Consider the following 22,556-nt stretch of genomic DNA (forward strand, 5'->3'; position numbering starts at 1 on the left):
TCATAACCGCGAGAGTGTACTCTAGCAGTCGAATGTCATGAACCTCCTGCATCAGCATCCCTAATTGTGACGATCCTGATAATCAACTACGCGGGACGATGAGGACCGAGAGGTAATTTTCAGAATTTAAAAAATAAAAAAACTTTACCCACTGCAATCAAAGAAACAATCGCAAAAAATCAAGAATTCATCGAGAATGAATGAAAACTGGAATTACATAAAAAGTTAGAGCTGATTACGGTCCTTCGGTTGACGTGCAATTGTCCATCACAATAGCTGGATATATAAAATTGCGATAGAGCTATAACGCAAAGTGCTGAAGATATCGCGTATAAAACGGTGAACTGGGCTTAATTATACGGTATCACGGGGTTAAATGGATTCGGCAAATTCTAGGCCAGACATTCAAGAGGCACCGATAGTGTATTACAAACGGCTCAACCCCATTGTTACACTTTATTAATCTTTTTATGTCAGGTTCTGTCACACGAGTTTTATAGGTATCGTGCGCTAATTATTTGAACGTCTTTCAAACGAAGAAGAATGGCGGTATAATATTATATACGATAGGTAGTTACGCTATATTTACAGACATACCCATATATCTGGATATACATTAATACATGTGCCTCTGCAAAGAATCATACCACGCACAAACTGATAATAATAAGCTTGCACGTAGAAATCATGACGGATATTATGACAGTATTATACTATGTAGGAAAGACCGAGGCTAGAAATTACACTTTTTATAAAAAATTTAATTTTGCGCAACGTACAAATACGAATTTATCCCTTATTGATGCGGCGTTAGGTTCATTATGAAATATTATTTCTGTGAAAGAACTAATCGAATATCGAAAATCATTCTTGACATACACATTTTTTTTAAAAACCTAAACAGACCGTCACATTTTACGGCCCTGGGGTAAATTGTTACATAGTTTTTTTTCTGTGTTCTGAAAGAAAGTTAACCCCATTGTTGCTTTCCCAATAAAACAGAACAAGTGTAATGAATAAATAATAATCTTTATCTATTAAAAGTAATCAAATTTTAACAAAAAAAAAAAAAATTTGTTTTCTTCGTTTTGCTATTGAATTGAAAAGAAAATCGAGTTTTACCACGCTAAAGTATCTTTTTATTTCATTTTTTAATACAAGAACCATCTTAAATGATTAATTCCAAAAAAAAAAAAAAATTATTTTTTTTCATCATCTTCCACTTTCCATTTTCCGTAGTTTAGAAATAATGACCGCTGTAACAATCTACCCCTGTAACTTCTATCCCCAGTCTCCCCTATACAAGGTGTCTCATTTTAGTCAATACAGTAAAATATCTCGTAAACAAAAAGTGTGAGTGAAAATTTTTTTAGACAAAAGTTGTACGGTTTGAAGGGGCAAAAATTATGACAGCGTCAGATTTTTCGTAAGTGGACCAGCCAAGGTCAGATGAAGGTCAACTTGATTTGTTTAAACAGAACAGTATATTTCTTTTACCGGCATTTGAAAGGGCGTCAAATTCTGCATCAAAAACTACTACACTTACCACCTGGTAATGAGAGAATGGTGATGAGATAGGAGCCAATCAAGTTGCTACGAAAGGCTGCTGTACTTGGTTCATGAGTTCGTGATGCACAGTGGTTTCAAATTTCAAAAAACCGGCCAAAGGTCGAAAAAAAGTATTTTTTCTAGGGAATTTTAAAGGATGGAATACTTGTAGTGGTGCACCTAGTATGTACGATTACTATGGCCATCAAGAAAGGGGTTGTGGCCCCCTTTTATATTTTTCCGAATGTTTTTTTTTTTTTTTTTTTAATTTTGTAGATTATTTAATTTTTTCAATTTATTTATTTTTTTTTAATTTCGCATTTAATATTTATTAATCCAATGTTTTCTTATTTCGATTATTCTTAAAAGGATGTTTATTTATTTTATCGGAATCTTTGAAAATAAAACTATATTCGTAAACCATATTTACGATAGCAAATTACGTACGGTCATAAATCACTTCAATAAACATTCGAAGACATGTCCGCATTCTTCAATGTACCGTTGAGCGCTGATTTGAAATTGTTCGAGCATGGATATAAGTACAGCTTTCCGAATAGTGCGAGAGGCGCTGATAATTTGATAATTTCTTAACGTAAATACGGTTTACAAGTAACGTGTTATTTTTAAAGTTTCTGGTAAAACAAACAAACATCCTTTTTCAAAGTAATTGTGATAATAAAATTTTTAACTAATAAAAATTCGTCATACAAAAATTTTTTAAATTATGTAATTTAAAAAATTAAAGACAAAACTTGAAAAAGAAAATGTTAATATTTATAATAGAATGGTGAGACGGGCCACAGTGTTCACGTCGCGGTGTATGTGTGCGTACCTACGTGAATTGCGCAATTGTAAAATTACGGCATGAGAGGTGAGGGTGCGGGGTAGAAAGGAAGCAAGAAAACGTCTTGATTAAAAAAACCGTGAGATAAGAGCGGGAACGGAAGAGGTATAACTCTTCCAGCAGAAGTTTCTCTACGCGGAGAATTCGTCTACAGGGTATTATATCGTAGTATCAGTCAGTCATGAATCCCCGCGTACACGCGTGTGTATTATTTAATTTATAAAATACTACAGCGTAGAATTTGGTTCCCTCGATTATAAAAAGATCGCAAACAATTTGTAAACACTATGTTACGATGCAATGATACGAACATAATTAATGTATGCGTGTATCTATATCTTATATTACAGAAACAGGCAGGCTGTCATGCCCGTGGCTTCCGCCTGTCTTTATATATAATTTATACAAACTTGACGTACTACACAGAAAAGGCGATAAATTTTTTCTAAAAATAGGTAAAACCTAATCCACGCATGAGTGATTATACGTACATTTTATAACTTGTGCCTATACATATATATATATATATATCTCTAAACTATGTAAACTAAAGCAATGAGAATATTTTTGTAATATAAATATAAAAAAGTCTCACCGTATTATAATTATGTACATAATATTACACGATATATATATACACACACATCCATATATATACACGTCACTAGATGCGAGAAAAATTCCATCAGTACCCATTATTTAAAATCGGAGTGTCCTCGGCTTCGGGTCACAGAGATATCCACCTTATCGCTTTGTCAAAATTTCGCGAGATCCGCCGAATCACGCTCTAATATTACTCGAACTATGCTCACTGTCAGTCATACGGTACAAGTGTAATCATTCGATCGAATGCGATCTACAACGATTGCTGTCGACAACGATCTACCTGAAAAATCGTACATGGTGCAGAAGCGGGCTACAAGATATTTGATAAAAGGTGTCGCCGCATGGAGGAAATGAAATTTTCAAACGGCTGCCCTGCAGAGTAAGTTGCAACAAAGAGAAACTCTTTCGAATTTCCATTATTGACGATCACTTATTATTCGTTTCCCCTCTACTATGCTGGTGGATGCGGTAAATTGGGTAAATTTTAGTAATAAAGATATATTGTTGATAAAATGTCTATGAAACGAACCACATTTGGACAATTTATACACTTGGGTGACCGATTCGTGCAAAAAGTACATATACGGATGCACATACATGTACGTATACACTCGACTCTCAATTCGTTGCTCACATGCTGTCTTATCGTTAGGTACATACGTAATCACGAGTTGGACACGTACGTTATGACATGTGCGAGAGGCGTACATATAATTGAGATTTCAACTACGTAATAGACTGAATTCTGTAAATTGTCAAAATATTTGTTGATATCTTGCAAAAAATGCATTCACAGAAGGTATCAAAAATTTATAACTAATGTTCGATAAAAACAAAAACACGTATACTTCTGTACAAGTAATACATATGTTTTTTCGCTGCGCATGAGTGAAATTCACGTTTAATCACCTATTTATTCGTTGATAATCCTCAGCAGCTGGTCGCTAATTATATCAATATACTGTTCGCTGAATTTCATGTCCCGTGCATTTTATTTGGCAAATAAGTAACCTCTGAGTAAATTCCGATGTCTACAGGGTAGGTTTTTGTTTCATATAGTAAGCGTTGGTTCTCGGTTTCTTAGGTCAAAAAAGGGGAAAACACTTTAATTCCGTATTATAAGCTACATTAATTTCATGATGACGATCCGGTGTGCCTTATAAAGTCGCATCACATTATTTCACTTGAGATGCACGATGATATTGAATTGTATGGACAACCCGCGTGCCGTTTCATCCTGCAGTTGTATCGCAATACTGTGCAGGTCAAGTGACTCGTTGAACCTTATAAATGTTCGCAATTGCGACCGCATGGCGTTCGAAACATCTCTGCGATTCTGTCTCGCGATTCCCTCCTCACAGACAACTGACCGTCATATACGTACAAACGTAATAAACGTATATAATACATGAAATTCAAGGGTACAACAAGATCAATGAAAAAACGACGTCGTTTTATCACCCACGCGATAAAAACCGCATAAATCGGTATATTTCATCTCATAATATAGCTGATGAAGGCGACAAGTTTATTTCGTCGAAGTGACATGGGAAAAAGTACGTAATCAGATAATTTCAACGTGTCAACCTGATCTTACACGACCGACGTGGCAATGATATATTTCCAACTGATCCAACCGATCGATCGTATTGCGCGTATAAATTATAATATTTCCGGTATCGCGATCTCCAGATAATCATTAAGCGCATAGATACTCATACGCGATTTGGCGTATCCTGTTATAACATTATTCTATTACCTGATCAATGTAGACCTACGTCAACACCGTTTATACATCGCACGCAGCCTAAAGCTAATGAATCATTGTCTAATTAACTATTGCCCAAGGTGGCGGTATATAAGTACACATCATTATACTTATATATTGTATGTACACATACGTACGAGTGCTGATATATCGCCTTATTATATCCATTTATATTTTTATCACAGAGACAAATGAGCAGCTGTTTTTCGCCGTATGCGTAGAATATACGTAGCATAACGCACCGCGAAAGCCATTAACGCGTTATGAATTGTACTTGATTAAACATGCCTAATTGTAATAAGAAAGACGAAGCCATTGGAATAATGTTGACACAAATTACTTGGGAGCAAACCCGCTCTGTGATATAACTTATTATACGGATATAGGTCATCAAAAAAGAAACAGTAAACAACGCTACAAACACTTGTGATGTTTACTGCTGATAAAATTATACCTAAAGTTATTTAAACTGGGGTGTACGTTAATTAGATTTCTCACAATCGCCCCATTCAAACCTTTTTTCTGTTTCTGCCTCCTTTTTTCTTGGCCTTGCAGGCGCGTATCCATAACAGATTTGGGGGGGGGGGGGGGGGGGCGAAATGTGGTGTGAGTATACATGGTCTGCCTAGAACGCCTACGACACGCGCCTTTATTCGAGGTTAAAGCCTTTAAGTGAGATGTGTACCAACTGTCTAAAGAAATCCCTAAATTATTTTTCTGGCAAACGCTACCCCGCTCGGTAATGACATCATGTATAGTTATGGTGTGAGCTATTTAAAGTCCCGCTCATTTTTCCCCCACGCAGATTCAACGTCACAACAATTAATCACCGCCGATCTAGGGTATTTTGGCGCCGTTGGTACACGACTTACTTAAGTCCAGTCCAGCGCTGCACTCCTAGGCACACCACGGGGCCAAGCCGATCCAGATTGAGCTGGGGAGGGGGGCCAAAATAAAATTACCAAACAAATTTTATAAATACCAAAAAACATAGTATAATCATGACTTTAATAAATATATTAAAATTTCATAGCTTCCGTTTTTCAACTTTATATCAAGATTTAACCGCCTTGATAAAAATTATTGCAGAGTACTTTTCAATAACTAACACGCGATACGGATTAGTACTAACAGTCTTGACCCAAAAAAATTGTACCGAATCGCTCCGACCCGTATTTTTTTTTTCTGCAAACATTTCTATGACATATAGAAGTTACCTTTGCCGTTAATATTCAAATAACATTTGTGTAACACAAATATGTTTTGAAAAAAAAAATTTTAAGTACTGTGGACAAGTTTATTTTATTTATTGGTTAGAAATCGAAATCTAAAATTCTGAAGTAACAAAACAGATTTTTAGCACGGCTTATGCGTGAGTAAGGCAAAATGTAAAGTGGAAATAAACTACTTGTAAAACCATATAAATTGATGAAGGTTCAAAGTTTCTCGGCTCGTTGTTTTTCCCAAAAACCACGGTGTAATGATACGCCCCAGTTTTCGGTATTGTTCAATTGACCTTTGTTAGATTACTAGAAATTGCTAATTTATAGTAAATCATTGCGATTTCGAAATCCCAAGGTGCAGGTATAAAGACCCGTTGTACACCTCGAAAACGCGGGGATGCAAAACTCCTATACCGCTCAAGCGATCAGAGTGAAACTTGGGTAGGTAATGCCTTATTTTGGCAAAAAGTGGAGCGTCTTTTTACTTTTTCAAAATTTTGACAAAAAATTTACAGATTAGTTACCACCCACAGAAATTGGCCAAATTTTCACAGTTACACTGAATTGATCGAACTATCCGGTATGATGCCACTCGGCGGTGATGAAACACACATTTTGGGCCCAGTCCCATGAGATTTGATGGTGAAATGACGAAATGGCAGCTGATCTGGTTTTCGATTACGAAGTACACCGAAATCTCATTTTGGCGACATTTGTTACCGATATTACGCGCATGCCGGTAATGTATGCGTGTAATGTCGGTAAGAAATTACCGGCATGCATGAAAGGTCGGTAACAAATGTCGCCAAAATGAGATTTCGGTGTTTTTCGTAATCGAAAACCAGATCGTCATTTCACCATCAAATCTCATGGGACTGGGCCCAAAATGTGTGTTTCATCACCGCCGAGTGGCATCATACCGGATAGTTCGATCAATTAAGTGTCACTGTGAAAATTTGGCCAATTTCTGTGGGTGGTAACTAATCTGTAAATTTTTTGTCAAAATTTTGAAAAAGTAAAAAGACGCTCCACTTTTTGCCAAAATAAGGCATTAACTGCCCAAGTTTCACTCTGGTTGCTTGAGCGGTATAGGAGTTTTGCATCCCCGCGTTTTCGAGGTGTACAACGGGTCTTTATGTGCACCTTAAAAACTTTTGAAACTTCAAGATGCTCATTGAATTCATGGATGTATTGCAAAGTTGTGTTAATTGAACAGTAAACAATTTTGTAAAATTTATTTTGAAGACTCATTTTCATGAAGCAGTATAATTGCAAGTAACTTTTAAAGCAGTATTGCAAATAACTTTTAAAATAATGATTACAATGATAATTATAATATTTATGTCATCATATTTTCCATTGTTGAATTTTAAAAAGACTATAGGGAGAAAAGGAGAATCAAAATTCTTCTTGCGAATATCTGAATGATATTTTATGGATATGGTTATAATATCAGTTGGATATAGAGAAAAAGAAAAATAATCAAAAGTACAGAATAATTTTTTTCTCGGGATCGCTGGACCGATTTATTTGAAGATTAATTATGTTATTGAGAAAGTCAAGAGTTTTTACAGACAAAGTGAATAAATTTTGAGCTTATTAAATTGATAATAACGGCTAAGTCAATCCTGAGAAAAAAATGGTTCAATTTTTCTTGCAATTTTCTTTTCTCAAAAATCAGTAGGTTAGGGTCTGATACTTTTAGGGTCGTAGTATTTTAATTATAGCGGTGCGAGTTCCCAAAATCTCGGGAAAACAGTTTGGGTTCGGAACGGGTTTGTATCGGATCGGGAAATCGGGATTTCGGCAAATCCGAAAACTTCGGAAAAAGAGAAATTTTCGAGAAACCCAAAACGTGGTTAACCTAACTTACCTAATATTTATAATATTGGCAAATACTAAATACTAATAGTAGACAGTTTATCCAAATGACATCAACATGTTCAGTAAAACTACGCTTCTACGCTTCTCCTGTGTCCATAATTTACGTAGTATTTAAATATTTTGTATTACAAAAATAAACAGTATTTATCATAACTTTTTCTTCAGAGGTTTTCCGTTAGGTGTATGATTATCTCTGGTTAGTATTCAGTACACGAATGTACATTATACAGTTGTACAAAATATGCATCGCAACTTACGTTTTTTTGACAACGCCGTCAACCCCGGAACGACCCATAGCATACCTTCGGGGTATTGCTGTTTCATCTTTCATAGATAGAATCGGAATTCCCGAGAATTTCGACAAAACTGATATTTTCGTGAATCCTGACATTTTCATGAAACCCGATGTTCTCGGGAATCTCACAATTTTCGGGAACCTGACCCGATACTAATAGATTTTTCCATCCCCAACCCGGTCCGGAGAATTCTGGTACCCGCACAACCCTAATTTTAATAGTACATACATAGAAATTGATTCTGCGACAGCTAATTCTTCTTCCTAGTCAGTTACGTTGGCAAAAACTTGCAATCCGTCGCAACATCAATTTCCATACGTGTTCCTAATTATCCATAAAATTTCATCCGGATATTTGTAAAAGACATTTTTACCCTACTTATCAGCCTATGGCCATTATTTTATTGACGTGCCATATTTTTAGGTAATATTAGATTAGTAAAAAAATATTTCTCACAATAAGTTTATATCACACAAGTTTATGTCACAAAATAGTTTATCAAAATAAGCTTTAACATTTGAAATTCGACAGTCAATTAATCGTGCAACTGAGGGATTGAAAATATTGGCACGTATAATAATTCACAGTTTCAGTTCGGAAATCGTATCCATCGTCGATGCGCCCGGAACTGCGAATGTTCGAGAAAATCTATATAACCGGCTATCAAAGGGTGCTTTATGCAGGTACAAATATAGGTATACATGGGAAGATTTTCGAAATAACAAACGAATACAACAATTATACAGACACAGTTCTTTTTACAGCTTCCCTTTTCCAAATATATCTAGCAAAGACGCTGCAACAGGACGTCGAAAAAAATAGACGTAACGAAATCTAATTTCCAACTATAGAAGTCAGTCTAATTATAAGTTAGTATAGCCCATCGCCAAAGACACGTACGATCGTCGGAGGCAAAAGATGAAGATGAAGTATTGTCCCGATGTTGTTCCAGGTAATTACCAATTAAGAAAATCATGTAGCTGATAATCGATCCGATCGAGCATCGAGCAATCGGTACGATGTATCTAATACGCGACATCGGCGTGTAATTAGTGTGAAAATGAAACCCATTGGCGAGTGATAATCTTGGTCGACGTCATCGATTCACGAGGAATTAGCGGAAATCTGGGGCGACTGGGGCCCGCGCATGCCAATCTCTGATTATGATGACTGTGAGGACTACTGGCGGCGCAAGCCGGCTCAGGGTTGGCTCATTGTCAGATTTCATGAATTAAGAGTCGGTCGGTCGGTGAAACTCCAGAGGCTCGATCAGTCGCGGTTGTTTGGCCGCGCGGTCCGGCAGTCAGTCGGTAAGTCAGTCAGCCAACAGAACAGAGGATCATTTATCTACTCGCAGCGTAACACTGTGCGCATCCTTATCCCGACCTAATAACACATTCGTGTCCGTTGTCCTTTGGATACCCGTACATCGACTTCCTCCTCCTCCTAGGCTGCTTCGCGACTTTCGGACTTGTCGTCTATGCACAATTATTCGACAATATAACACGACGCACGATCGAAGGAAGGATTAGAAGGGAAGAAACCCCGGCGACAACGAAGCGGAGGGGTGAAAGTAAGTACGCTATTATTATGTGATGCACGTGATCGAATGGAATTACAATTATTTACTACACGTGATAAATCGTATACTGTATATTGTAGCCTTCTTTTTTCACTCTATGCTTTACGGCTCGCTTGCGACGCGTAAAAAAGTATAAAAGTACTCGATATCGCTTCCACGCTGCCCCAATGACAACGTTGTCTGATTCCGGTATTCGGGTCGAGACGTTTCTAAGTGGTTTTTTTTAATAAAATATCCGATCGAGAACGTGTGATGAATTGTACGAGTGTCATGTGTTGATAACAAAAGAAACGTGCACATCGCGCGTAATCTGAGAAAAATATGAATTTCCCGAAGTCTCCGCGTCTCTGTGCAGCGTGTCATTAATGGCATCGCCAATCTCGCGTTGCTCCAAATGAGGAAATGAATCATGTGTGTCATACCGTGCTCTCCAATCTTTCGGTAGCGTGTAACGCAAATTTCACTTCACGATATAGGATATGTACGCATACTTTATACGGAATCTGCAGACTCGACCCGCGGCCTTAGAAACTTAAAACAGAGGTAAAATACAAAGAAGCTCGCGACTCGGTAAATGGATGCTACGGTACACCCAGTATGTATTATGTACAACCGCATTTGCTTACGCGAGAGTTGAACTCGCTTATCGTCGGACTTTTTGCATCTCGAGCCTTGAACGGTGTCTAGTATGTTGGAATTATGCACGCGATTTGCATCTTGGAAGTAAAATTGAAATTACGATAATTTTGGGCGTAAAAAGTGATAAATATAAAAATTGCAGATTGGAACAAAATGTTTTTCATTACACTGTACGATTTATCATCGTTATTATAAGATTATTTGGCGTGAAAAAAATGTTCCATGTTTTTTCACCCACAGATTTCATCTCTTCTTACGTTTCAGGAAGTAAAATGAAAACAAGGTTTTCACCGCACTGGAACGGAAGAAGTTGACGAGGAATAAATTTTTAGAACACAGACACACATTCGACTTTTGTAAATTTTAATTCGACACATTACGAGTTACTGTAACATACATATATACACGCATCGCAAAACCCGGAGACAAATCAAGGTTAACCCCATAAAAAGAAGAGACGCGAGGAAAAAAGGAAAAAGATACGAAAAGCCGAAACTAAACATAATAGAACGTGAAGTGTGACATACGTATGCGTATGTGTGTGTGTGCATAATTTGTAAATAAGCAGAAGAGGCACAAGGCGAAAAGTTCCGACTAGTACTACACTACGACTACTAGTACTACTACTACTACTTTTGCGAAGAAACATGGATCCGTACTCGCTGAGGTGAGTTGCACGTGTAATTTACCCATACATACAGTAGGAATCGGCCGTCCTCGACCGCCTGCGGCAACATTTTTCAGTGATTCTAATCCATCTGAGGATTGTATGACGATGATACGAACACAACGTTACTGGAATGCAAACCACGCGCCGCACGTGTTCTTCTTTACGTCAGTAATAATACGAAGAAAGAGAAAGAGCCGGACATTTTGCAAAGCGTGGGGCGGCATTGCTGTCATCATCGTATCAATCCGCGATCAAAATTCCCCACGAAGCCAACGGAAACTTTTACAAACGTTGACTGATTCCAGATGACGGCTATACGGACGCGTTTTTTTCACACATTCATACCAGCACTCATAACGTTTACCGCTGGTGGAGAGAGGTAAAAAATCGAATAATGCAAAAAGTAATAAAGAACGAGAAAAAAACAAAGATTAAATAACGATACTCAGCTGGTAAAATTGCTCAAAGCAGTTTGAAAACCTGTGCGTCTGTAATGTGTAAAAAGCCTGTGGAAGCGTTTATAGCATAGGCGAATGTATTTCAATTGATATGTTCGAGCGACAGGTATGAGGGGGCAAAAAAGGGGGAGAAGGCGGTAACCCGACCCGATAAAAAGTTTAGCCTCTTTTCCTTCTCACCAAGTCATTGTGTATAGGTACCTATTCGTAATGGGAAGTGTACAATACACGCAGCGAAATATATACATTCGCGTAGAGGCGTAGGAATGATTTGCAAATCTGACTTTCTACAGTCGCGTTTGTTAAACATGTTACATGATAAGCTGCTGCTGCTGATATTTTCACCCCGAGCAAAAAAGGGAATAATGAGTCGACAAAAAGAGAGAGAGAGAGAGAGAGAGAGAGAGAGAGAGAGAGAGCGCAAACGGGGCGTGATTAGGTAATACATATAGTAAAATATGTTATCATATCAAACATTATTTACACGTACATATTGATTATCTGTAAATATACTTGTTGCGGTGTATTAAGGCCAGGGCAAAAAGAAAATAGAAAAAGTCAGAGAAGGAAACCTATTGAAAATGTTCATATTATAATATATTATATAATCATATAATGTTGTAGAAGAATTGGGGGTGTAATTTATTACATGATTTATTTAGTGAATTTGATATGATATACATAAGAAATCACATAATAAATTACGAAAGCACAAATCATCAGGTATATTAGATCGAAAATCATATAATAAACTATGTCGTGAACTATATAAATTTTGATCTGGTACATCTGAAGATTCGGACTTTCATAATTTATTATGAGATGTCTTATGTATTTTATCGAATTTACAACTAAATCATGTAATAAATTACACGCTGAATTCCATAAAAACATTTTATGATCTGACACGTGAACATTTTCAGTAAGGAAGACACCGCAACGTCGATCGTAAAGAACCATAGTTGAAAAAATAATAAAAAACAATTAACGGTATTTAATCTCGTCGTAAACTCGTACAAGGCAAAGGAAGAATCGATTCCACGTAGTATACATGTATCTATATAGTGACTGCGGAAGGACGAAAGGTTGCGTATTCTTTGGGAGGGGATTTAATGATCGACGCGTGCGACGAATCCAGCTGATCATGAGCTGCTACATGTGCGTGGCTTTTGGCGCCAACGCCGTTCAGTCTGACAGAGGCGAGTGCAACGCTCCTCAACCCCCCCCCCCCCCCCCCCCCCCCCCCCCCTCATAACTTAGTCACGCATACGTGTCTCAATGCAATTCGCATCCTACTGTAGGTGAATGCATAGATGTAATGTAGAAGGTGGAAAAGGAAAAATGAGCTTAGGTACGTACACTTGAACCGTATACAACTACTTCTGGCGTTCCCCGTTGCAGTCAGTCTTATACCGTGTAGGATATAAAGTACGATAAACGCGTAGCGAGTAGAAATCAGGCCATTTTTGACATAGACATTATTTCTCCCTATTTTTTTTATTTTTGTCAAATGATTAATTTTATCGATTCCCCTCGACAAAATTATTCCATGTGTTTCTGATCCAGATCAGAAAAATAAGTCGTGTAAAAAAAACGGGAAATTTTTTCGAAGCATTATCCCCGTTACCATCAGCTGATACGTATAAACGCTACGCGCCGATGTCTATGAGCATCAAGTGACGCGGCGTCTAGAGTTATACATAAGCATAGCGGGAGATGAGACAAGAAAACGGTGAGAAAAGACAAGGTCACATAATATAAGAGCCGTAAGTCGGTATTTGTACGGCGATAGGAATGCGCCATCAATCCTTCGACAACAATCGAACGCTATCGATTCTGAAGCCAAGGTGTTATATATATATATATATATATATATATATATATATATATATATATATATATATCTATATAACACCTTGGCTTCAGAATCGATAGCGTTCGATTGTTGATATATATATATATCAGTCACGGACTTAATATCAGTAATGTTGCCCGTATCTTGTTACCTCCACAAACAATATACAATATGTAGAGCGGATGTAGATGCCGACGAGAAAAAGGAATATCGAACTGTTATTATACCCGCAATAACTTTTCTCCGTACTTTTATATTTGATGTAATAGGATACAATAATTAATATTCCGGACATAAGAAAGTCGAGCAAACTTTTGGTCAGTTAGTTTTTTCTTCGTATATGTGAGGTATTCTTAAAGAAAAAAAGGTAAAATTTTCTTCAATCGTGCATTCAAATTGCGGTAGAGAATCTTACATATTATATCTTATCCAAATTTGAGCTTTTTTGTTTGAACGGTTTTTTTTGTTCGGTCCAATTTTTTACGAGTGGTTAGGCATTCTCAAAATTTACGAATACCTGTATGACAGATAAATGTCATTTGCACAAACCACTTAAAAAACATAATGAACAGGACGATTTCACACCACTCTGTTCAAGCAATACTCAGCGTAACACCAGACCTTACCAGTTTTTTTTTTTTTGTGTGGATATCTCAAAGAAGACGTTTATGAAGATGCGCCAACTACTCAGGAAAGTATGAAAGAACGGATTAGAAATGCTTGCCGAGATATTGAGAGAGATGTTCTACAACGTATTAGAGGATTAAAATTAGGAATAATTTTATTTATTACTTCAGAAGTTTTCTTTTTCTTATCTTTTTTGTGCAATACTTCGCAAACCGCATCGATACGTGTATCGAGCTCGAAGGACGTCATTTTGAACATGTGTTAGACTGACTGTTACTCGAACAGAGTGGTGTGAAATCGTTCTGTTTGTTATGGTTTTTAAATGGTTTGTGCGAAAAATATTTGTTTATTAATTATTCGTAAATTTTGAGAATGCCTAATTGCTCGCAAAAAATTGAACTGAACAAAAAAACGATTCGAAAACAAAATTGCTCATTCTCTCCCATAAAATATACATGAATCTGTAAAAACAAAATCAGGGTATCCATTTGAAAAGATGAAGTTGACTTTTACGTTTTTTTGAGCTCCTCTACTGACCTGAAAAAAAATATAGCCATTAGATCCCGCTTCGAAGATGATTAAACTTTTGTCTGAAACATATATCTCTAAAACACTTCAGTTCCAGGTTAATCGCGTTTATCAACTTAAATGCGGCACCCTGTATAATCACTCGAAAACACAGATAAATTTTTTTTTACCGAGACTTGTTTATGCTACCGAAAAAAGAATACGCGCACGCATTGCATACGATATTGCATGAATACATGATTCAAATATATATATTCAACGTAAATAAATTCAGTTGTAATGTTTAACGAATTATCGACTTCTCTTGCATCGCGTATACAAATCGAATCAGATCTTGTTGTTGTTATCGTCACCAACAGTTACATGTGCTTATACGTAAAACACGCATCTGTTTGCGACACAGGTAGTATTATTGTGCAACATTCGCACCTCTGTAAATTTTGTTTTTCATGCATTATGCATACGTATGTACATCGAATATTAATGACAGGTTGCGTATCTAGTAGCAAAGACCTAGGCAAAATTAATTATCGACGGTGTAAGATCCGCGCAGGCATAATTATACACAAAGCTCCGGTTGTTCGGCACGTCAGCATTTGGCCAAACTACGTAATCGCGAACGAGAGAACGAAAAAGTAAATAAAAACAACGATGGAAGGATCCGCTCGTTAAGTGCGAAAAGTTGAAAAATCATTCAAAGCTAATATAAACTGTTGGGATTTTTCGTACACATATTTTGATGTCGCAGATAAACAAAAAAACAACGGACGTCAAGTATAACGACACAGCAACAGTGAAACTGTGGACTTACTTCCTTGATTCACGTGCAAAGTTTGCAATGTCGCAATGCTGGATGGTTCAAGGGCTTACAATCAGAGTTATATTGATGTATTATGCATCGTCGATGTACACACTCGAGAAGCAAAAGATTTTCGACAATGGCAACAAATTTTTTCCAAAAACATACTCGAGAAGCCTTCTTCGACCTTTTTGTCGTTGGCGGTATCTCACCGCAGGATCGACTTGCACTTCTAGTTGCTGAATACGAAATTGCGAACTCATAGGTACATATATTAAGTCATCCCGAACACCTGGCGATAAAACTGACCATTTTTTATATCCGTAAGTTGAACGAATGCGTCGTTTATATACGCTTCTGACAATCAGTTATTATTGAAAATATCCAGTTGCAAACAGGCTGAATTCATCGCTGTGGCATTTATTTATCGCACAACATTTTATATTCAGGTACAGATCTTATTCCACTTGACGATGAGTCCCAGCAAATTTTGCTGCCGCCAATTTACGCCAAGGCGTTTATAAGAAATATGTTGTCCGTGAAAAAATTATAGACCGATTAAAATTTCTTGACTTCTTCATTGCATTTTATTAGCACTTCAACTTGTTTCACATAGAATTACGAACGACGTTCGTAGCAGTTGAAAAGAAAAAATAAATTGTACAATCTTGATAAAAAGAGCCGACATCTTCGCGTATTAATTCTATATTTGACACTAAAAGCTTAGATTACTTGTCGGAAAAGGTAACACGGTTTAATTGACACCAATTGGATCTTGTTTGTACAATATGTTGTCTGATTAACAACGGTCTTAGAGTCAAATACATAAGTCATATGTAAGGTATTGAATCAATGATTGATTATATAAAAAGAAATGCAATACGTCTTCGTAGGCATTGTCGTTCAACAAGCTACAGATCACATCATATCTACTCTATAGGCTGCTATTTGCATATACATACATAACATAACTTGCTGAATTATTTTTTATCCGCACAGTCCGATTCGCATATCCGAGGTCAGTTTAAATTGTTATCAATTCTGGAAGTTGCGGTCTGTAACTGCGGACGAAGGGCTCGTAGTATTCAGCGAAAATAACACGCGTTCTCATATAGAAAGATTTTACAACGTAGACGCCTATTTATTACTATCATTGCATATTTTCTTCTTAACTATTCTGTAGCAGTTGAAAAATGGGGATTATTGTTCTCGCTACAATTGGGCAGATATACTCGAGAGAATTCGTGTAACGAGGTCGATCACAAATCGATTTACAATTAGGTAGTGCAGTAAGACTTGATCTAATCGCAGACGAAAAGCGGTGAGAAAATAAGGAGACATGAAAAAATTAGTAATTGAATCTTGAACCGTTGTATAGAAATGAGCAAATATAAGCGGAAACACAATCAACGCTGTATATAATTATCTGATACTCGAGTCCGCTGCTGATCGTGAGGCTGTGAGACACGTGCGTACGACAGCTGAACTAAAATTCTGTAAACGTTCAACTGACGACGAAAGTCGTCGTCGTAAAAAGGAGACTTGTATAATCCTATGTACTTCAGATTTGGCAGCTAATAATGATTCCCATACGGCTGTATATGCATAATGCATATCTACAAACACGATGTCTAATTGTATGTACGCAGTAAACATTGTCTGGGCTCAATACAAGTATAGGTAGAATTCTGTTATCATCGCAATGGAGCTGCATTAGATGTACTCTCTTTCAAATCTGGGATATTAACCATCCCCAATAGCTCGAAAGGCTGGTTCTCTTATCTTTGTGTTGATCAGCTGCTATGACTTTATTAATTTATTATACAGCAATACTGTACTACACGGCGCTAAAATGAGCCAATCCAATGTTTCTCGAACTAATTCCGATCTACCGTCCTTAAATCCCTTCTTCTCGCCACTTTGCGATTGTCGTGTTAACAATACCTGTGTGGCAACCAATCTCGGTGGAAAATAATGCGTATAATCATCCACCTCGAATCGCGCCGTAATGTCAACAAATTTCTGCGCACATTCGTTCCTCCATTTCCTTGCCCCTTAAAGATATAAAACGCCCGTACAGATATGATATCTTACTGATTGACTTGAGACGACAAGGATTTGCTTAAATTTTTACGCAATTTTTCAATGCCACGTGCAACAAGTAGGTAGACATTGTGTTTCACGACACAGTTAATCGCAGCTGATTGCTGTTGTTTTTTATCACTTCGCCAGCGCGTGTTGGCTGTAATTGAAACTCTGCAACGCATTGCGTAGACCTTGGCGTTGAAGAATTGTTCTGCGTTTCCTCTTCGCGGAAAATGGAAGGAATTTCACAATATAATGTGTCAAACAATACGCAAGTCTTGATTAAATGAATCACAATTTCCGAATAAATTTCTAATCGCAGGATTACATCATCGGTAAGAGCCTAGTGCAGACTGTGGTATTAGTAATACTTGCTTTAATTTCGCAATACCGTCCGCTCGACATTAATATTCAATCGACGATTGTTCAATACTCTTGGTTTATTGTGTTACATTCATAGACGAGTGCCATTGAAATTGTAGTGGCGTAACACATCGCGGTTGCAAACGTCGCGTAATCGACGACCACAATCACGTGATCGCGTCCTCCACGTTTCTGATGGGGAAACAAAAACTAAGAAAAAAATGCAACGTTTATTACGATCTTGTTTTTGCAATCCGGATGATCTGCGAGCTCTAGGTTTTCCGGCAGAAGAGTAAAAACACATATCACCGTTAGAAGTGTGTCCAATTCTTACTTCTCGCTTGTTCATCAATGTTTTAACAAACGCCATCGACGCCTGCACCGAATCGGCCAGTGACCTCGTCGTATCTGTTAACGCTTATACACAAATCTTCAGGGTGATACAGAGATGGTCTGGAATTGTACTCGCGGATGTCGAAAAAACGAAAGAGAAGTCGGCGACAAAAGCTTGGAAATATGCCCGACAAAACGTATAGCATATTTCTGGAATTAGTAATTGCTTTGTTTTCGCGAATAAGATGTAATCCAATTAAGACGAATAGAATCTTATTGTTTGATACGTTCTATTTTCACACTCTCCGCGTGCTCGTTACAACTAACAGTAATACGCGACAACGGCATTGCTCTATATTACATTGATTTTCATTATCTGGGTAGCCTGGGTTACATAAATTCGTCCTTCGCCGTTTGCAAAGACTCACTTCAATTGATACGACTCCTGTGATGAGACAACCGCTCTGGTCGCTTCATTACCTATGTAGGTGTGTGCATTGGTGTATGTATCATACTGACGTATGTGTGTACAATTGTACATACAATACATACATACACACGTCAGAATGCATCAATCAAGTTAGAATTCCAACATGTATAAGAAGTATACGTATGTATACGTGTTGTGAAAACACAGAACTGTTCGCAGATTTCCGAAGGCTGCACGTGAAAACCTCGGTTAGCATATAATTACAGATAGACGAAAGTCGCTGTACTAGCACGTGAGAAATTAATTCCTTCATTCACGCTGTTGTGATACACGTTCATTTTGAACCGACACGAGGGCTGATGTTCAATAACGTTTCAATGACTGTTCTGAGCAGGCGCGAATAAATTGGAAATACGATTGAATCAACATCCTCGTGTGACTAAGCTGAAGGGTCCGCGAATCGGGCAATAACCTCAAGTTCCACAATAAAAACAGTTCAGGGCTGGTTGCGGGATCGATTTGACAACAGTCGAAACTTCAACTTTCGAACTCCGAATTCTTAAACTTCGCACAATTATTGAAATAGATTTACTCACGATAAGCGAATGATTTAATGATTTGACGGAATCCCATGCAATGTATTTATTAGTCGAACGATAAATAAAACATGCAACTATATATTTATTCTTGTGCATTAGTTTCTATCCCATCCACATTTATGTTCCCTACGCTTTACTTACGTGCATTGTACGTAATAGGAACAGTGATAAGCAACTAATTAACAAATTGATGCATGACATTTGGAAAATTATAACTATTCTTTCTACTCAGACCAAAAAAACTCAGATAGTATGTAAATATAGAAGTAATTTTTTTTTTTTACAGTGTTGAGAAGGAGGCGTCAAAAAATATCGAGGAAAATGAACGAGAATGTTTTAAAGATGCAATTGTCTCCTCGCGAAGTCTCAATAAGGGTTTCAGAGAACCACCTTCCATCAAAGCTGTATTGCCACAGGTACAATACGTTTACGAATAAAACTTTTTGGAACAAAAAATAAATGGTCATGCGTTACTTGTTTTTCTAATTTATAATTATGGAAAATGCCACTGCTTAGTTTGCAGCCTGCGTGATGGCAACATCGTTTCACGTCGCTGTCGGAATCGCCATGGCATATTCTGCAGTTTTAGTTCCACAGCTCGAGGGGCATCCAGAAGACCTTCCCACCACAAAATCTGAAACCTCGTGGATGGGTACGATTCTATATTTAAACAATTCAAAGGCCGTGCCAATATGCCTTGTATACAATATGTTACAAACAGGAATTAAATTATCACCAGGGGATCGAGACATTAATTACCTCTTATCGTCCATATAATTGCTTAGGAAAAAAATATTTATCATTTAATTGCGCATAAGAGATTAGATTTCTATCTCATGGCTCTGTATTTGAAACAGCAAATTTAATTTGATACAGCTACCGATGTTATCTCACTGTATCGCACCACTTTTACCTTGAGAAATGATTTGAGGTGCTTCGTACGTAATATCGAAAGTACTCAACTAATTATTTGTTACAGCCAGCATTGTTGTGCTGAGTGTGCCAATTGGTGCACTGGTTGGCGGATTCTGCACTGAAGCCATTGGTTGTCTGAAAACAATTCAGCTGGCTGCAATTCCCAGCACCGTTGGCTGGATAATGATTGCGACAGCTACCAATGTTCCAATGATATTGGTGGGTCGAGTCCTAACCGGATCGGCTTCTGCTATGGGCACAGCTCCAGCCATGGTTTACATTACTGAAGTTGCTGGACCAGAGTTCAGGGGGTCTCTGCTTGCAGCTGGACCAGGTCTGGCTTCCTTCGGAATGGTTCTTTCTTATATTAAGGGTGCATACCTGACTTGGCGTGTTATTGCTTGGATCAGTATTATTTACGCAGCTATACCATTGATATTATTGTTATTTTTACCGGAATCTCCTATGTGGCTTATCGCAAAGGGAAGACCCGATGCAGCTAAGAAATCCCTAAAATGGTAAGAAAATTGGAATAAGAATATTGAAAATTGTTCCTTCTCGCTTAGCAATGAAAGTTTTATAAATATTATAAAGTCTAGCTTTTCTTCTCACTCTGAAATAAGGTGGTCGAATTAAACTTTAGAATCCTTGTGCAGAAAATATGGAAAGATAGAAAAGATATTCATGCATACAGCGGAAATATGGACTTTCAATTTTTCCTTCCGTTCTAGGATATACAGATTTGCACCAAAAGTAGGCAAAATCACGGCAGCGGAGGACATGTACAATACAATTTTGAAAGAACATGAAATTAGACTAAGCGAACAACGAAGGAGCAAGCATGGGGGTACCATTGCTAAGTTACGTGGCTTCCTCAAACCAACTGGTTGGAAACCAATGCTCATTTTGATACTGCTCTTCCTATTCCAACAGTATTCCGGGATCTATATCACTCTGTTCTATGCAGTCACATGGTTTCAGGTTAATATATAAGTTTTATCTTAAACAAGTCTCATCATGAAGCAACATATTTTTGAAAGTACTGCTTTGACGTTTTCAGGAAGCCGAGGTAAAGGTGGATCCATACAAAGCGTCGATCTGGGTTGGCTTGACTCGACTCGTTTGTTCAATAGGTAACACTTATTTATTGAGACGATTTAAGAGAAGGGTACTATGTATGATATCGTCTTTCGGCATGGCAATTTTTATGCTGATTTCCGGTTATTATACATATTGTATGAAGGTTCAAAATGTTGACTTAGGAGACTGGGTGAGTTATTAGTAGTACACAGTTTTTAGCATTGAGCATCTCACAGCCGTTCAAAAAGAATCGGCTCTTTAGGTAAGCAATAACATTGTCGAGTACATGTATTCTTTCAGATACCAGTTACCTGTTTGCTGCTTTACGTCGCCACATCCATGATCGGGATGTTGACAATACCATGGACCATGACGGCAGAGCTATTCCCAACGGACATCCGGGGTTTAGCTAATTCTATTATTTATTCGATAGGAAATGTTCTGATGTTTGCGGCAGTCCAATCTTACAGAAGTCTCACCGATTTGGTCGGAGGTAGGCATAGGGTCCACATAGTTGTAAAACGAGATTTCACAAGGTGGATTGAAACCGTAAATGTGATATTATTTCTGCAACAATAAACAACTCTCCTTCTTGCAGGATCACATGGTGTCCAATGGTTCTTTACCGCAGTCTCACTGGGTACAGTAGCCTTTGTTTACCTTCTGCTACCAGAAACTCACGGCAAAAAATTATCAGAGATTGAAGAATACTTTGAAAATAACTTTGTGGCAATCGGTTCACAATCGAAAGTAAAGAAGCGAAGTGGTCACAAGAACACCAAGGAAGAAGCAAATGCAGCCGTATCTGAACCTCTTAATCCAAAGCCAAAGGATATGGTATAATGTGTATTATAAATTCGACTGTAGGATATGGTCGTGTAGAGTATATTTCGAAAATTTATGCAAGTGACTCGTATAACAATAATATCAGCGATAACACCATGAACTTTATTCAACAGCTGTCTAGCCCAGAATATTTGAAATCACGTTTACGAATCTTACGTATTAATTTAAATTGTTACTTCGTAGAGTTTGATTTTATACTCGACCTAAGGTACGATAAGTCTTACCTCAGATAAATCTAATTGTATAATAAAATGTTTGTACTTAGTGGCGAGAAAATGACAAAGAGTTTGTTGGCCGTATATCCATTTTGATATTAGTGAAAAACAATTTACTTCAGGATTTCTTTGAATGAATATTCCTACATCATCGCATGTCATTGCAATAACAAAGCTAAGAGGTGGACAAGCTATTGTAAACACAGTCCAAACAAATTCAAACAAAGGCAATTAGCGTCGTAAGATGCTAAGCATATTTCATATATGTACACATACATTTATGTATGTATACATATCTGTATGTATGTATAAATATTTATTGTGTATAGATGCTTAAGTATTTGACAAACTATTCATTGA

General features: G+C 37.4%; 1 protein-coding gene across 3 annotated transcripts; it reads left to right on the plus strand.

Annotated features, from left to right (window-relative positions):
- On the plus strand, window positions 1–22,401 carry LOC124410013 (facilitated trehalose transporter Tret1-2 homolog). 3 transcript variants are annotated; one of them, XM_046888101.1, is made up of 9 exons: window positions 9,659–9,745; window positions 10,658–11,060; window positions 19,427–19,556; window positions 19,657–19,792; window positions 20,120–20,573; window positions 20,787–21,036; window positions 21,116–21,325; window positions 21,436–21,628; window positions 21,734–22,401. In XM_046888101.1, the coding sequence occupies exons 2-9, from the start codon at window positions 11,041–11,043 to the stop codon at window positions 21,976–21,978; spliced, it is 1,638 nt and encodes a 545-aa protein (XP_046744057.1). In that variant the 5' UTR covers window positions 9,659–9,745; window positions 10,658–11,040; the 3' UTR covers window positions 21,979–22,401. The 3 variants fall into 3 exon arrangements, with proteins under 3 accessions (XP_046744058.1, XP_046744056.1, XP_046744057.1); XM_046888102.1 differs by lacking the exons at window positions 9,659–9,745; window positions 10,658–11,060 and adding an exon at window positions 1–112; XM_046888100.1 differs by lacking the exons at window positions 9,659–9,745; window positions 10,658–11,060 and adding an exon at window positions 3,176–3,380.
- Window positions 22,402–22,556: the final 155 nt, after the last annotated feature.

Source organism: Diprion similis, chromosome 8 (assembly GCF_021155765.1).
Source record: "Diprion similis isolate iyDipSimi1 chromosome 8, iyDipSimi1.1, whole genome shotgun sequence".
In the NCBI taxonomy this organism is placed as follows: domain Eukaryota; kingdom Metazoa; phylum Arthropoda; class Insecta; order Hymenoptera; family Diprionidae; genus Diprion; species Diprion similis.

What these genes read in the sequence shown, in the direction of transcription:
- LOC124410013 (XM_046888100.1), top strand. Translation starts at nt 3,343, where the DNA reads ATGGAGGAAATGAAATTTTCAAACGGCTGCCCTGCAGA. An exon ending in ATCTGAAACCTCGTGGATGG is followed by an intron (nt 19,793 to 20,119) that starts GTACGATTCTAT and finishes TATTTGTTACAG; the next exon opens with CCAGCATTGTTGTGCTGAGT. An exon ending in ATGTTGACTTAGGAGACTGG is followed by an intron (nt 21,326 to 21,435) that starts GTGAGTTATTAG and finishes GTATTCTTTCAG; the next exon opens with ATACCAGTTACCTGTTTGCT.